Here is a 14,732-nt window from a genome sequence, read left to right on the forward strand (position 1 = left end):
CTAACCCTGACCCTCTATCCTCTCTATCCTCTAACCCTGACCCTCTATCCTCTCTATCTAGTTAACCATGACCCTCTATCATCTCTATCCTCTAACCTGGACCCTTTATCCTCTCTATCCTCTAACCTGACCCTCTATCCTCTCTATCCTCTAACCATGACCCTTTATCCTCTCTATCCTCTAACCTGGACACTTTATCCTCTCTATCCTCTAACCATGACCCTCTATCATCTCTATCCTCTAACCATGACACTTTATCCTCTCTATCCTCTAACCATGACCCTTTATCCTCTCTATCCTCTAACCATGACCCTTTATCCTCTCTATCCTCTAACCTGGACCCTTTATCCTCTCTATCCTCTAACCATGACCCTCTATCCTCTCTATCCTCTAACCATGACCCTCTATCCTCTCTATCCTCTAACCCTGACCCTCTATCCTCTCTATCCTCTAACCATGACCCTCTATCCTCTCTATCCTCTAACCCTGACCCTCTATCCTCTCTATCTAGTTAACCATGACCCTCTATCATCTCTATCCTCTAACCTGGACCCTTTATCCTCTCTATCCTCTAACCCTGACCCTCTATCCTCTCTATCCTCTAACCATGACCCTTTATCCTCTCTATCCTCTAACCTGGACACTTTATCCTCTCTATCCTCTAACCATGACCCTCTATCCTCTCTATCCTCTAACCATGACCCTCTATCCTCTCTATCCTCTAACCCTGACCCTCTATCCTCTCTATCCTCTAACCATGACCCTCTATCCTCTCTATCCTCTAACCATGACCCTCTATCCTCTCTATCCTCTAACCCTGACCCTCTATCCTCTCTATCTAGTTAACCATGACCGTATCAACCAAAATATGTCTATGTGCCCTTGAGCAAGACACTTAACCCTACTTTTATCCAGGGGTACTGTACTACTATGGCTGACTCTGTAAAACAACACATTTCACTGTAACCTAAACCAACCCCATTCCGTATAATGTGCACAACCTTGACATTCAAACAAGGCTGCAAAGAAAACTAATGGGACTGTAGCGACTGTGTTGACTTCAAAATCTGGGGTGTGAACTATGTTTCTATTCAAGAGTTGTTCGACATTGTAATGGCTCTATAGTATTGGAGAAAAGTAGAGAAAACTGATCCTCCGTTACATCGTGACGTGTCATACCGTAACGTACAGCATAAAGCAACTATTTCTGTCTTACAATCTCTCTCCACCAGGTGTAGCACTTCTCTCATCGTTTAAAAACAAGAAAGGGACAGTGACGGGGGTAAGGGGGGATACCTAGTCATTTTTTGCGTCATCACTGCAAGCGATCCTGACTCTCAAAAAACAATGTTTACGTCTGAAGATCACTTTAGCACCGCCCTAAAAATCTGATTCAAATTCGACACAAACCTTCAAATAGGTATGTAATGACACATTATATAAACTCTTTAGTGTTTTATTTACATTTTAGAGGCGATAAGGTGATAAGTTGGACAGATTGAGTGAAAAAAAGCCGTTTCCCCACACGACATCTCTCATTCTCACTATCACGCATTAGTTTCGCTTCCCCACCCACCATTTTTAAAAAGACCCAACGGAGCTCATTGCCTTCTTGAATCATGTAGAAACGGGGAGCGTGGAGGTCACGTTATGGATTTTGTTGGAAAGGGGAGAAATTGTGCTTTACAATGGTATTGACATTACAGTTGATCTGGAAGTATTACGGTTTTTGGGCGCTAAAATAAGGTCAATTGTACGGACCAAGGCGATGTACAAAAGTGAGTGAGTTTACGTTACCTATCCAGTGTATGGGACAATAAAACGTTATTTTTTTATTAACCCTCTCTATACTCTAGCTAACCATGACCCAACACCAGTCTATCAATTCTCTTTACATGACACAACACATCTAAATGTTGTGTATTTCTCCACATGGCTAAGCCTTCCTTGTTAGTGACTGACTGACTCCATTTGGTTCTGTTCTAAACCCTGAGCTTTGACCTGTGTTCACTGATTGGTTGAGCAAATGGCTAACACGCTAGCAGACTGCAGAGGACTGAAACATTGCTTTCTTCCCACTTACCAATGGAACAGCAGATTAGATTGTGTGTGCGTGTGTGTGTGTCTCACCCTCCCAGGCCTGTTCAGAGCGGTTGGGGGTGTTGCAGTAGCCATAAGCCTCAGAGATGGGGTCTGGATCAGGATCCTCTGTGTGGGGGACAGGGATCACTCTCTTCCTGCTCTTCCCCTGGCCCTGAACTTGACCCTGGGAGGGGCGCTCCTCACCCATGGGCGTAGTGGGGATTAGGTGCACTGGAGATAGAGGAGAAAGGGGGGGGGGTCAATTCCTCAATGTTCAAGAGATTGTCAGGAAGAGAGAGACTGAATGAAAGAGCAGAAGAGTGATTGAGTGAGAGAGAAGTATAGCGAGAGAGAGAGAAAGAGAGAGAATGCGAGAGAGGGAGGAAAGTTAGCAAAGAAACAACACCAAAGAAGACCTAACCATAGCAACAAACACCACTGACATCCATTGCTCAAAGGACTCTCTTGTATAAAGGTCTATAACATCTATTAGCCCCAGCCTCCCCTCAGCCCAGCCCTAGCCCAGCCTCAGCCCAGTCTTAGGCCCAGCCTCCCCTCAGCTCAGCCCTAGCCCAGCCTCAGCCCAGTCTTAGGCCCAGCCTCCCCTCAGCCCTAGCCCAGCCTCAGCCCAGTCTTAGGCCCAGCCTCCCCTCAGCCCAGCCCTAGCCCAGACTCAGCCCAGTCTTAAGCCCAGCCTCCCCTCAGCTCAGCCCTAGCCCAGCCTCAGCCTCAGCCCAGGCTTAGGCCCAGCCTCCCCTCAGCCCTTGCCACAGCCCAGCCTCTGCCCAGCCTCCCTTCAGCCCAGCCTTAGCCCAGCCTCCCCTCAGCCCAGCCTCAGCCCAGCTCATTTACATGTGAACAGCAGCAGAACCCTGTACAGAACCCCCTAACCACTACCACAGGGTTGCCTTGACAACCATTAACCTGTGACCCCTTGGCCAGGCGGCCCAATGGGAGAGAGCGGTGTGGGAACCACTGCAGTTCCATTCAGAAACACAGGATCCTGGGAATACCCACTACCACACACACACACATACACACACACACACACACACACACACACACACACACACACACACACACACACACACAAAACCTGGTTGTCCTGAAGCTGGGCAGTGGAGTAGGTAAATATTACATCACTTTGCAAAGAGAGACAGAACAAGACGCTTTCTAATCATCAAGGAGAGAGGCCCTTTCATTCCTATGACAACCTTTAAATAATCTCTCCCCAACAGACACACACACATACACTTGTACAGGAACATAGAAACACACACACACACACACACAGGCTCACATAACTCTCACCCTCTCATAGTCAAGCACACACACAGAGTTTCACCAACTCCCCCCTCCAAGCTCCAGCTGAGATCATAAAGTCAACAGTGTTGCTGGACAGAATTGCTGGGTGTTGGGAATGGCTGGGGAGGTAGGGGGTAGTGGTAGGAGGTAAGGGTGGGAGGTAGGGAGTAAGGGTAGGAAGGTAGGGGTAGGAAGGTATGGGTAGGAGATAAAGGTAGGACGTAGGAAGGTAGGTAGTAGTGGGTAGGAAGAAATAGGTACGAGGTAAGGGTAGGAGGTAGGAAGGTAGGGGTTAGGAGGTAAGGTTAGGAGGTAGGAAGGTAGGGAGTAGTGGGTAGGAAGATATAGGTACGAGGAAAGGGTAGGAGATAGGAAGGTAGGGGGTAGGAGGTGAGGTTAGGAGGTAGAAAGGTAGGGAGTAGTGGGTAGGAGGTAACGGTGGGAGATGGGGGGTAGGGAGTTGGGTTGGACCTCTTTCAGACTTCCTGAACACAGCAGACAGAGAGAGCAGAGGATGGAGACTAGTGCTGGAGATAGACGTTGGAGGCAGGGAATGACCTAACTGGTATTTCACTTCCTGTCATAAAATTTTTACATCATGTTTTACTATCTTACTAATAACTAACAGACTGTAGAAACACCACAGGCCTAGATCCAGCATTGGTCACACACCACCCTGAGATGATAAAGTTACTGTGGTAAAGTTCCATTGGTTATTAGATTTCTTTAGAAACAGACTACAGAGGAATTAGCCTAAATACAAACCACACTATCTTAAAGTGAGGGTATCCACATTAACCCACACTCCCCATGTGAGAGCTATTGATATGTTGAATGTACCGAGCTGTCTGATTGGTCTACTCAGCTCAGACACCCATGCATACCCCACAAGACATGCCACCAGAGGTCTCTTCAATGTCCCCAAGTCCATAACAGCCATGACTACAAGGAACTCTATTCTACATCAGGTAACTGATGCAAGCAGAAGAATCAGATTTAAAAAAATAGATAAAAGTACATCTTTGAAGCAACACAAACATAAGCACAGACACATGCATACAAACACACAATAACATACACACTATACACACACATACAAATGGATTTTATTCTGTAGATATGTGATTGTAGAGTAGGGGCCTGAGGGCACACACTTAAGGTGTTGGAAATGTATTGTAATGTTTAATAAATTGTATAACTGCCTTAATTTTGCTGGATCGCAGGAAGAGTAGCTAGAGCAGCTAATGGGGATCCATAATAAATACAAATACAAAATTCCACCTCCGGGGTACAGCAAAGCCACAGAGTGGAGTGGAAACGGGAAAGACATTTGAAGGTACAAAAACAGTGTAACCATGACCAGCTAAACTTGACATTTAGAATTATATCGCATACGTAGAAATCTAATCCTCTGGTAAAACTCTTGGTCATAGATTAAGGTTAGAATGTTATAAGCAAAAGTTCACATCAGTCAGTTAACACCGGTCAGTTAGCATCAGTATAGATGGTGAGTTAGCATCAGTATAGATGGTGAGTTAGCATCAGTATAGATGGTCAGTTAGCATCAGTATAGATGGTCAGTTAGCAGCAGTATAGATGGTCAGTTAGCATCAGTATAGATGGTCAGTTAACATCCGTATAGATGGTGAGTTAGCATCAGTATAGACGGTGAGTTAGCATCAGTATAGACGGTGAGTTAGCATCAGTATAGACGGTGAGTTAGCATCAGTATAGATGGTCAGTTAGCATCAGTATAGATGGTCAGTTAGCATCAGTATAGATGGTCAGTTAACATCCGTATAGATGGTGAGTTAGCATCAGTATAGACGGTGAGTTAGCATCAGTATAGACGGTGAGTTAGCATCAGTATAGACGGTGAGTTAGCATCAGTATAGACGGTCAGTTAACATCTGTATAGACGGTGAGAAAGCCTCAGTATAGATGGTGAATAAGCATCAGTATAGATGGTCAGTTAGCATCAGTATAGATGGTCAGTTAACATCCATATAGATGGTGAGTTAGCATCAGTATAGATGGTGAGTTAGCATCAGTATAGATGGTGAGTTAGCATCAGTATAGATGGTGAGTTAGCATCAGTATAGACGGTGAGTTAGCATCAGTATAAATGGTGAGTTAGCATCAGTATAGATGGTGAGTGAGCATTAGTATAGACAGTCAGTTAACATCAGTATACATGGTGAGTTAGCATCAGTATAGATGGTGAGTTAACATCAATTAACATCCGTATAGATGGTGAGAAAGCATCAGTATAGATGGTGAGTTAGCATCAGTATAGATGGTCAGTTAGCATCAGTATAGATGGTCAGTTAGCATCAGTATAGATGGTGAGTTAGCATCAGTATAGATGGTCAGTTAGCATCAGTATAGATGGTCAGTTAGCATCAGTATAGATGGTGAGTTAGCATCAGTATAGATGGTGAGTTAGCATCAGTATAGACGGTCAGTTAACATCAGTATAGATGGTGAGTTAGCATCAGTATAGATGGTGAGTTAGCATCAGTATAGATGGTGAGTTAGCATCAGTATAGACGGTCAGTTAGCATCAGTATAGATGGTGAGTTAGCATCAGTATAGATGGTCAGTTAGCATCAGTATAGATGGTGAGTTAGCATCAGTATAGATGGTGAGTTAGCATCAGTATAGATGGTCAGAAAGCATCAGTATAGATGGTGAGTTAACATCAGTATAGATGGTCAGTTAACATCAGTATAGATGGTGAGTTAGCATCAGTATAGATGGTCAGTTAACATCAGTATAGATGGTGAGTTAACATCAGTATAGATGGTGAGTTAGCATCAGTATAGATGGTCAGTTAGCATTAGTATAGATGGTGAGTTAACATCAGTATAGATGGTGAGTTGGCATCAGTATAGACGGTCAGTTAGCATCAGTATAGATGGTGAGTTAGCATCAGTATAGATGGTGAGTTAGCATCAGTATAGATGGTGAGTTAACATCAGTATAGATGGTGAGTTGGCATCAGTATAGACGGTCAGTTAACATCAGTATAGATGGTGAGATAGCATCAGTATAGATGGTGAGTTAGCATCAGTATAGATGGTGAGTTAACATCAGTATAGATGGTCAGTTAACATCAGTATAGATGGTAAGAAAGCATCAGTATAGATGGTGAGTTAGCATCAGTATAGATGGTGAGTTAGCATCAGTATAGATGGTGAGTTAGCATCAGTATAGATGGTGAGTTAGCATCAGTATAGATGTTGAGTTAACATCAGTATAGATGGTGAGTTGGCATCAGTATAGATGGTCAGTTAACATCAGTATAGATGGTAAGAAAGCATCAGTATAGATGGTGAGTTAGCATCAGTATAGATGGTGAGTTAGCATCAGTATAGATGGTGAGTTAGCATCAGTATAGATGGTGAGTTAGCATCAGTATAGATGGTGAGTTAGCATCAGTATAGATGGTGAGTTAGCATCAGTATAGATGTTGAGTTAGCATCAGTATAGATGGTCAGTTAACATCCATATAGATGGTAAGAAAGCATCAGTTATAGATGGTGAGTTAACATCAGTATAGATGGTGAGTTAACATCAGTATAGATGGTGAGTTAGCATCAGTATAGATGGTCAGTTAACATCAGTATAGATGGTGAGTTAACATCAGTATAGATGGTGAGTTAGCATCAGTATAGATGGTCAGTTAGCATTAGTATAGATGGTGAGTTAACATCAGTATAGATGGTGAGTTGGCATCAGTATAGATGGTCAGTTAACATCAGTATAGATGGTGAGTTAGCATCAGTATAGATGTTGAGTTAGCATCAGTATAGACGGTCAGTTAACATCCATATAGATGGGGAGTTAGCATCAGTATAGATGTTGAGTTAGCATCAGTATAGACGGTCAGTTAACATCCATATAGATGGGGAGTTAGCATCAGTATAGACAGTCAGTTAACATCCATAGAGATGGGGAGTTAGCATCAGTATAGACGGTCAGTTAGCATCAGTATAGACAGTCAGTTAACATCCGTATAGATGGTGAGTTAGCATAAGTATAGACGATCAGTTAGCATCAGTATAGACTCACCGGTCAGTTAGCTAGCATCAGTATAGACTCACCGGTGAAGAGGAAGAGGAGGATGAGGTGTGTGTGAGCGAAGGAGAGCATTCTGAGATCTGCTCACTGGATAGAGGGCCAGACACACACTGGAACCCATTCACTGAACTGGTCCCCCTCTCCCCGCACACACACTCACCGACAAACACACACACTGGAACCCATTCACTGAACTGGTCCCCCTCTCCCCGCACACACACTCACTGACAAACACACACACGCCTGCGTACTAGGCAGACCCAAGGCCCAATTGGAGGCCTGCTCACTGCCCTGGTCTGCCACAGTCGCCCACACAAAGGGCCTTTTGTAACAGACAACAGACTACCTCAGACTAGGAGCACACACACAGAAGAAACACACACATACACACACTGAAGAAACACACGCACGCACGCACGCACACACACACACACACACACTGAAGAAACACGCACGCACACACACACACACACACAGAAGAGAAGAAACACACACACAAGCCACACAAGCCCAGGGCATCAACGCCAACTCGCACACCCGCAAACACACAATTGTTTACATGCCTGGAGCATGAAGACACACACACACATGAACACACACACACACATAAACACAGGGCATACTACCAAAGCAATACACATGCAAGCCTAAGGCATCTTCCTACAGTTCACACACAACATCAATGGGCCAGGTCTACGCAACAACTAGCTGGCCTTAAGAAACGTACAGCAGAGCCAGTAATTAGGGGTTTAGCAGGTAGTTCTGACTGTATGCATTGGCTGAGAGTTGAAAAAGGTAAACCCATTACACTGATGAGGGCTTCTTTCCAGCCTTACGCCTCAGTGTTTTACACCGCCTGTACTGTGGTAAAGAGTCAGCTGCTACAGTAAACCTTAAACACAGGATGGACCACGACGGCTCTTCCTCCCTCCATCTCTCCCACCAGAGAATTAAAACAGGTCCACAACAAATACCACACACTACTGTCACGACCAATACCCCACACTACTGTCACGACCAATACCCCACACTACTGTCACGACCAATACCCCACACTACTGTCACGACCAATACCACACACTACTGTCACGACCAATACCCCACACTACTGTCACGACCAATACCCCACACTACTGTCACGACCAATACCCCACACTACTGTCACGACCAATACCACACACTACTGTCACGACCAATACCCCACACTACTGTCACGACCAATACCACACACTACTGTCACGACCAATACCCCACACTACTGTCACGACCAATACCCCACACTACTGTCACGACCAATACCCCACACTACTGTCACGACCAATACCCCACACTACTGTCACGACCAATACCCCACACTACTGTCACGACCAATACCCCACACTACTGTCACGACCAATACCCCACACTACTGTCACGACCAATACCACACACTACTGTCCCGACCAATACCCCACACTACTGTCACGACCAATACCCCACACTACTGTCACGACCAATACCCCACACTACTGTCACGACCAATACCACACACTACTGTCACGACCAATACCCCACACTACTGTCACGACCAATACCCCACACTACTGTCACGACCAATACCCCACACTACTGTCACGACCAATACCCCACACTACTGTCACGACCAATACCCCACACTACTGTCACGACCAATACCCCACACTACTGTCACGACCAATACCCCACACTACTGTCACGACCAATACCCCACACTACTGTCACGACCAATACCCCACACTACTGTCACGACCAATACCTCACACTACTGTCCCGACCAATACCCACACTACTGTCACGACCAATACCCCACACTACTGTCACGACCAATACCCCACACTACTGTCACGACCAATACCACACACTACTGTCACGACCAATACCCCACACTACTGTCACGACCAATACCACACACTACTGTCACGACCAATACCACACACTACTGTCCCGACCAATACCCCACACTACTGTCACGACCAATACCACACACTACTGTCCCGACCAATACCCCACACTACTGTCACGACCAATACCACACAGTACTGTCACGACCAATACCCCACACTACTGTCACGACCAATACCCCACACTACTGTCACGACCAATACCCCACACTACTGCAACGACCAATACCCCACACTACTGTCACGACCAACACCCCACACTACTGTCACGACCAATACCCCACACTACTGTCCCACACTACTGTCACGACCAATACCACACACTACTGTCACGACCAATACCCCACACTACTGTCACGACCAATACCCCACACTACTGTCACGACCAATACCACACACTACTGTCACGACCAATACCCCACACTACTGTCACGACCAATACCACACACTACTGTCACGACCAATAAAACACACTATCAATTAATTGCAGTCATTCTTGCACCACGCGATCAATTATCAGTTCTAAACATGTATGATATGTCTGTCTGCCTCTACTCCCGTGGTCTATCTGTCTGTCTGCCTCTACTCCCCATGGTCTATCTGTCTGTCTGCCTCTACTCCCCGTGGTCTATTTGTCTGTCTGCCTCTACTCCCCGTGGTCTATCTGTCTGTCTGCCTCTACTCCCCGTGGTCTATCTATCTGTCTGTCTGTCTCTACTCCCCGTGGTCTATCTGTCTGTCTGCCTCTACTCCCCGTGGTCTGTCTGTCTGTCTGCTTCTACTCCCCGTGGTCTATCTGTCTGTCTGTCTGTACTCCCCGTGGTCTGTCTGTCTCTACTCCCCGTGGTCTATCTGTCTGTCTGTCTCTACTCCCCGTGGTCTATCTGTCTGTCTGTCTCTACTCCCCGTGGTCTATCTGTCTGTCTGCCTCTACTCCCCGTGGTCTATCTGTCTGTCTGCCTCTACTCCCCGTGGTCTATCTGTCTGTCTGCCTCTAATCCCTGTGGTCTGTTTGTCTCCATGTCACTGACTCATAGCTATCCTCCAAAACACATCGCTGTTAGTTTGGCTTTCGTTCCTGTATTCTCTCTCTCCTTATTCCTTTCTCTCCCCCTCTCTCTATTACCTCTGATGTTATATCTCTCTTCATCTCTGTGGATTATTCTCTTCCTCTCTCTCTATTTCCACTGATGTTATATCTCTCTTCATCTCTGTGGATTATTCTCTCCCTCTCTCTATTTCCTCTGATGTTATATCTCTCTTCATCTCTGTGGATTATTCTCTTCCTCTCTCTATTTCCTCTGATGTTATATCTCTCTTCATCTCTGTGGATTATTCTCTTCCTCTCTCTATTTCCTCTGATGTTATATCTCTCTTCATCTCTGTGGATTATTCTCTTCCTCTCTCTATTTCCTCTGATGTTATATCTCTCTTCATCTCTGTGGATTATTCTCTCCCCTCTCTCTATTTCCTCTGATGTTATATCTCTCTTCATCTCTGTGGATTATTCTCTCCCCTCTCTATTTCCTCTGATGTTATATCTCTCTTCATCTCTGTGGATTATTCTCTTCCTCTCTCTATTTCCTCTGATGTTATATCTCTCTTCATCTCTGTGGATTATTCTCTCCCCTCTCTCTATTACCTCTGATGTTATATCTCTCTCCCTCTCCATTCTTCTCATTATATCCATGTATTTTCCTCCATCACGCTCTCTCTCTCTGCTCTCCTTTCATCTTTCTCTTCTTTCTTCCCTTCAATTCCTGTAGTCTATATTTTCCTGTATCGCTCTGTTGATGTTATTGCCTCCCCCTCTCTCCTCTTCCATTCCCTCTCCTGTCATCTCTCTCGGTCTCTCCTTTCCTTTATTCTATCTCTCTCGCCATATCTCTCCTCCTGTTTTCGTTTCCCTCCTTCTCCGTCCTCTGTTCCTCTAAGCTTCACACCTCTCTTACTGTGGGACTCCCGGTCGCTTGTCAAACAGGTGTCACGCCTCTGCTGCCATGGCGACCCCAGTCCAGATTTCAGAGAGGTCGTAGAGGCAGGCAGAGTGTCAGAGTCATGGCAAACCATCTGTTATTGCCTGTCTGGATCACACACCATAATCAATCAAGTTTCAGCAAACAAATTCAATACACTGGCTTGTTTTCCCAATGTTCAAAATAATCCGAAGGAAAAGAAAGATGGAGTGAGTGGGGGAGGGAGGGAGGGAGGGAAGGAAGGAAGGAGGGAGGAAGAGAGGAAAAGTGACAGAAGTAGCGTAAGAAAGAACAGACCAAAACAGGAAGATAACAGTCAGAGGCTGAAATAGAAAAAGAGAGAGATAACTTGAGCAGAAAACAGATAAGAGAGGGAGGGAAAGTGGAGGAGAAAGAAGGATGACAATCAACGGAACATGAAGTGCTGCTGTCCCACTGGGCCTTCCCCTGTAGTAGAGGATAATGACTTGCAGTCTGATGAATAAGTTATGACAGCCTCTCTCCAACACACAGACAACCTACCGATCACATGACAGGGAAGGAGAGGACGCTAACACACACCATACATTGGTTACATAAATCCCATGTTGCCTCAAGTGATCGAGAAATCAATCAAGAGTCAAGACACATTCTCAATGACAAATTAAGGAAACCATACGAGCCTAGGCATATGCATGTGTGTCGTGCACACGCATGCACGCACACACTCAACGGTAACAATTTACAGTGGGATTTCATTTAGCATAATCTTTTATTGCCTTTCGTCTTTGCTAAAGGAGAAGATTAGAGGGCAGAAGCAGAGAATGGTTTTAAGTAGTGCATTAAAAGTTACTTCAGCCTACAATCCCCCTCAGACAGACACACACCTCTGCTTTTGAGGGAGAGAGAGAGGGAGAGGAGTGATGGCAACAGGGTCACAGAGTTCACACATTCTCAATGCAGAGTTAAGACACACACTCACAGAATTGCAATCTCTTCTGGCGTCTGTAAAGACTTGAAGCAAGAGAGCAGGGTACAGAGAGAGAGAGAGAGAGAGAGAGAAAGGTATGCACTATACAGCATATTTCATACCCAACATAATCTGGGACTAGGATTTTTCATTCATATATGGATGCTATTTTTGCAGCTCAATAATATTCTCCAGTCTAGCCTTCTTTCTAATTATGTTATTTTCATATAAGAGCGAAAGGACTCTTCCATCCATCCACAGTAAGAGTCTTACGCATCAAATCGACTTGGCCTGTTTCCTTGTATTTATTACCATCGGGGACACTGAATTGTTTCTATGCACAGATGGGGCACAATGACCTAACGGTGGCAGAGGCCATTTTCTACCGACACATCATTGGGAGAACACTTAAGAGTATCTCAGGGCATCAGAGTGGATAGGACTGGTCTATATATAGAATGTCTCTAGAGGACCTGTCTTTGTTTCCATGTAAATGGGTCGCTTGGAGTGGAAAACACTAGTGGTCAGATATAATACACACACACACACACCGTGTGATCATACACAAACACACCTGGATATACACACCAAACAATCACACACAAATTCCAGCAACAAATAATGGCAGATGTAGACACTACAATACACTACACAAACACACAAACACATACACACACACACACACAGTTTACTTACAGAATTGGAGGCTGAGACTCACGATGGCCAGCACCGCCCCCACCACCACCAGGAGGATGAAGCGGTTCCGAGCCAGCATCCTGACAAGTGATTGGTCCGTCTCCCTGTCAGTCAACCACCCACACCTTGCCCCATTCCTGCTGTCTAAATTGACACAACGAAGACAACCAACATTATGAAACAAACATGCCTATAACAGCCTCTAAACCAATAGAAAGAAAAAACAATGAACCACACAAATGAAGTAAAGAAAGTAGCCAGCGGCAGTTTGTAGCATTTTCCACTACACATCCTGCCTTCTATGAATAGACCTATGAGAGAGCAGGGATATAGGAACAATCAGGGAGGGAAAGGCAGAAAGAACATGTAAAAAACCCACCATTTACGTCAGTTATACACAACGCAACCCTACTATTAGACAGACTAAAAATAAGAGCATGGCTAGATGAGGTAAAAAGGGTGCCTCAATCATTATCCTCAATCACCTCCCCTCAGAAACTGCCTACATGACTTGAGATGTTCTCTCAAAACATGTTCATGCAAATATGAAACAATTATAAGGTTTATAGTTGGACAAACTAAACTGTCTCAAAAATGTTTTTTTGCTTCTCAATGTATAAATGTTATTATATGTAGCTAACCTGTATGCATCTTAATGTGGTGACACTTCTGTGGAACTCCTGTAGTGATTAACGTTACTGAAACATTGTAGTAGGCTACCTGAGAGGAGATACTATTTCATGATGATTGCACTAATTAAAACAATGTTGAGGCTGCATTGTGACAGCTTGTCTGCTCGTCTCGGCTACAAAGCTATGCTGACCAGCTACAAGGGAAGGGATTATTTGTTAGCTAGCGAACTGGCTATCTAGATAACTTTCATATTGTTATATCTAACACATGCACTATAGAAGCATCAATGCTTCCGGTATAACATACATTTACAGCTTGTAAAGCTAAATATGTGGTAGTAAACTTGTCGGTTTTTTTGCAGAATCGAATGGTTTCGGTGAATTCGTAGCTACATTAATAACGACGTTATTACAAAACGCCAAGCCTTTGTTTACAATGTACCTATTCAGGACAAACTCGTGGGAAAATACGAAGTAGCTAAACTGCCGAATTAACATATTATCTCGGATAATCTTACCAAGTAGCGAGCCTCAATCAGACCTTGAGTCCACCCAGCGCCGTGCCGGCTTTCACTCCTCTGAACTCCCTATCGGTGTGGCTGTCCTGGGTCCTGCTTGCTGGCTCCACTTTGCTGTGCTAGCCTCCTACACCCCTTTTCATCTGCAACTGAAACGTAATGGCTCACTGCGCCGTCTCCTGGAAAACCTTCGCAATGCACCCCTCTACTTCTGTCTCGCATCTCACTATTCTGGTGTGAAACGTGGAGGATCGTCCTGTCATCACCATTATGCTATGGCCATCAACCGATATAATGTTGTGATAAAAGAAGTTATTCTAAACGATTGCATCAAAATAGGAATAATTTAGCAGAGAAACAGCTTGAAGGTTATTTTCCCCGGCCCATAGTTCTACGTATACTAGGCCTATAATCAGTAGATGCTTTTGACAGTGGTGGAAAAAGTACCCAAAAGTCATACTGTAGTAAAAGTAAAGATACCTTAGTAGAACAGGACTCAAGTGAAAGTGAGAGTCACCCTGTAAAATTCTACTTGAGTAAAAGTCTAAAAGTGTTTGGTTTTAAATAAACTT

General features: G+C 44.7%; 1 protein-coding gene across 2 annotated transcripts in view; it reads right to left on the reverse strand.

Annotated features, from left to right (window-relative positions):
* LOC115163640 (2-phosphoxylose phosphatase 1) overlaps window positions 1-14,297 on the reverse strand; it is a 31,551-nt gene extending 17,254 nt beyond the window's left edge. The window contains exons 1-3 of one of the 2 annotated variants that reach the window (XM_029715683.1): window positions 14,161-14,297; window positions 13,011-13,154; window positions 2,131-2,313 (exon numbers count right to left, since the gene is read on the reverse strand). In XM_029715683.1, coding sequence (XP_029571543.1) covers window positions 2,131-2,313; window positions 13,011-13,089 — 262 coding nt within the window. In that variant the 5' untranslated portion in view covers window positions 13,090-13,154; window positions 14,161-14,297. Of the gene's footprint in view, window positions 1-2,130; window positions 2,314-7,493; window positions 7,586-13,010; window positions 13,155-14,160 lie in introns of those variants that run through there. The other variant, XM_029715684.1, reaches the window with a different exon arrangement.
* Between the last annotated feature and the right edge of the window lie 435 nt (window positions 14,298-14,732).

The sequence above is a fragment of the Salmo trutta genome, chromosome 26, assembly GCF_901001165.1.
Source record: "Salmo trutta chromosome 26, fSalTru1.1, whole genome shotgun sequence".
Taxonomy (NCBI): domain Eukaryota; kingdom Metazoa; phylum Chordata; class Actinopteri; order Salmoniformes; family Salmonidae; genus Salmo; species Salmo trutta.